This window comes from Microtus ochrogaster, unplaced genomic scaffold (assembly GCF_000317375.1).
Source record: "Microtus ochrogaster isolate Prairie Vole_2 unplaced genomic scaffold, MicOch1.0 UNK10, whole genome shotgun sequence".
Taxonomy (NCBI): Eukaryota; Metazoa; Chordata; class Mammalia; order Rodentia; family Cricetidae; genus Microtus; species Microtus ochrogaster.
The window spans coordinates 3,926,872-3,929,950 of NW_004949108.1; the positions used below are offsets into that span (position 1 = coordinate 3,926,872).

The window sequence follows — 3,079 nt, forward strand, 5'->3', positions numbered from 1 at the left end:
AAAAACAAAAACAAAAACAAAAAAAAAAAAACAAAGCAAAAAAAAAAACCGCAAACTTACAGGAAACAATAAAATGGAAAGTGGGGCTATTCTATAATCTTAACCGCATGATAGTATATCTTCTGGATTTTTAAAAATACATTTACATATTCTAAACAAAAAATTTTGGATAGCTGTTTTACAAAGCAAAAAAAAAAAAAAAGAATAAAATTAATCCATCTAAGCTAAGAGAACACAGAAGCTCTCAATGATGGGTTTCAGTTTCAATGAGGAGTGAGTGCCATCCTGTGTGTGTGTGCGTGTGTATGCTCCTCTGTGTTGACACATAGTCACACTATGTAGCTCTTTACCCTAGACTAAACCCCACAAACTCACACTCTTCCTGTCTCAGCCTCCCACATACTAGGATTATAAATGTGTCCCTTTGCTAACTAAAATCTATTTCTTACAAAGAATAAGAACAGATAAACAACTGGCCTAATAGCCATCCCTGGATAAGAAGTGGTATTTTTTAACTGACACATTTCACATTCACTGAACACAGATTCTGCTCTGCAGGCAGCAGTTGAATGAACAGCAATGATGAAACACTTGTCAACTACAGTGACACTGAGCGGATAGGTCTTGACTGGGGCAATTTTGTTCCCCAGAGGGCTTATGGCAATTCTTAAGATTCAGTCTGCCATCACACCTGGTAGGTGTAATCCTGGTATCTAGTGGGTATGGGCTAGGGAAGCTGGCAAACAGCCTATAAGACAACACTAGCAACAAGTAATTGTCCAACTTAAAATGTCAATAAATTCAAAGTTAAAAGCCCCAAAGAAATGAGGAAAAAAAATAGCCATCATTTCTAAAAGGGCAAAGCCAATGTACTATTCTTTTTTGTTGTTGTTGCTGTTTTTGCTTTTTGTTTTCCAAGACAGAGTTTCTCTGAGCAACAGCCCTAGCTGTCCTGGAACCAGTCTGTAGACCGGGCTGACCTCAGACTCACAGAGATCCACCTACCTCTGCCTCCCAAGTGTTGGGATTAAAGGTGTGCACCACCACAGCCCAGTTCAATTAACTATTCTTACTAGATAGGGCAGAATAATCTCTCTACTCATGCAGACTCCCCTCTCAAGACCTTAAGTATACAATAGAGACATTGTGTACACCAGAATGACACTTTCAAATGTCTGGGGATGGGCCAGAGGTTTTCTTCTCTCTGCAGTAAGGGAGTTGCTACTCTGTGACGATATTGTTCTGACTGTATTTCAGGCAATGATGTTTCTACTAAAGGATGTGAGAGCAGGGCAGTGGTGGTGCACACCTTTAATCCCAGAACTCGGGAAGCAGAGGCAGGCAGATCTCTGGGAGTTCGAGGCCAGCCTTGTCTACAAGAGCTAGTTCTAGGACAGGCTCCAAAGCTACAGAGAAACCCTATCTCAAAAATAAAACCAAAAAAAATTTAAAAAAAATAAAGGATGTGAAAATGGTTTCTAAACAGTCAGCATGCTCTCACAGGAACCTAACACAAGAAGAACAAAAGTGATGTCTTATGGTCACTGTGTATAATAAAACACCATGGCCTTCAGCTACGGTTCACATCACGGTGCATCACGGAAGGAAGTCAGGACAGAAACTCAAACAGGCAGAAACGTAGAGGTAGGAACTGATGCAGAGGCTATAGAGGAGTACTGCTTACTGGCTTGCTTCCCATGGCTTGCTCAGCCTCCTTATAGAATCCGGGACTACCAGCCCAGGGATGACACCATTCACAGTGAGCTGGGACCTCTCCCGTTACTCATTAATTAAAAAAAAAAAAATACTCTATAGCTGGATCTCATGGAGGCATTTTCTCAGCTGAGGTTCCCTCCTTTCAGATAACTCTTGTATCAAGCTGACGTAAAACCAGCCAGCACACTCAGTCGTCGATAAATTAAAGATATATCACTAGGGCAAGGAGAGGGGCAGCGACGGAGACGAGGAGATGAAGACTCACCTCAGGGAGGGACTTGCCGCAGCTGAGGCTGTAAATCTTCACCTCGTTGAGGCTCGAGACCTGCATGGCGGCGCGGAGCACCCGGAACCCGGCAAGCAGTCACAGAACACGGGCCGCTCGGTACTCCAGCATCCGAATCCCAGGCGCACCGGTGCAGCGTGTGGGAACTGGCGCGATGTGATGACGCACTTCCGGGCGCAGGAAGTGCGCGCTCATTCGGACTCCGGCAGAGGGCTGAGGTGCGGAAGGAGAACGGAAGAGGTCTACAGAAACTTACAGTGGCTCTGAGAGCTGAAAGAAGTAAAATGAAAAGGGAAATTGTAAGAGAAAGCGTGAGGTGAGGAAGTAAGCTTGAACCTGGTAGTGTATGAGACAAATACGTGGCAGTAATAACAGCGCTTCCCGTTTATAGAGAGTTCGTAGGTTGCTCCTTCAGTACGGGCTGCCTCTGTGGTCCAGATCTGAGGACTGGGAACGGCTTTAATTCCGAAGAGGCTGACTGCTGGCGAGAATCCTCTCCAGGCTTCCTCCGTGTCCTCTTCCCTCTAAACGTTTACATTATGAAAAGTGGAATCTGGGAAAGAGAAAGGTTAAGTAATGCTTTCTCCAAAGCCCTGTGAAATGACACCAAATCCTCCTGGCTCCCCCTGCGAACCTTTGCTGCTCCCCGAGGTCTCTAAGGTCCACATCGGCGAAGGGTGGGTTGCTTTCATCTTTGTCTTTAGGCCGTGGCTCACTAGTACCCATTGGCTTTGAGAGGGCTTATACAGTCTCTTCTGCTTTTTCTTTCTGGGCAAAGCGGATCTGCCGCAGGACTTTCCTGTGTTGTATATAAATACTGTTAACCAGATTTTGGGTGGTTTTTTTCCCCCCTGACGGCCCATTTTTACTAGAAAAATACACAGTTATTTAAAACATCCCCCCAAGGTCGAGAATATTGAGACCAAAAGTAATGCGATTTTTTTTTGTTTTGTTTTGTTTTTGGTTTTTTTTTTTTTTTTTTTTTTTTTTTGTTTTTTTTTTTTTTTTTTTTTTTTTGGTTTTTCGAGACAGGGTTTCTCTGTGGTTTTGGAGCCTGTCCTGGAACTAGCTCTTGTA

The 3,079-nt window shown here is 43.8% G+C and overlaps 1 protein-coding gene and 1 long non-coding RNA gene across 2 annotated transcripts in view; one reads left to right on the top strand and one right to left on the bottom strand.

Annotated features, from left to right (window-relative positions):
- Positions 1 to 2,128, bottom strand: part of Nol10 (nucleolar protein 10) — an 86,945-nt gene extending 84,817 nt beyond the window's left edge. The window contains exon 1 of the mRNA XM_005366514.3: positions 1,982 to 2,128. Within this exon, the coding sequence (XP_005366571.1) occupies positions 1,982 to 2,047 (66 nt within the window). The 5' untranslated portion in view covers positions 2,048 to 2,128. The remainder of the gene's footprint in view (positions 1 to 1,981) is intronic.
- Positions 2,129 to 2,171: 43 nt separating this feature from the next.
- LOC113458226 overlaps positions 2,172 to 3,079 on the top strand; it is an 8,922-nt gene continuing 8,014 nt past the window's right edge. The window contains exon 1 of the long non-coding RNA XR_003378636.1: positions 2,172 to 2,318. This is a non-coding gene — a long non-coding RNA (uncharacterized LOC113458226). The remainder of the gene's footprint in view (positions 2,319 to 3,079) is intronic.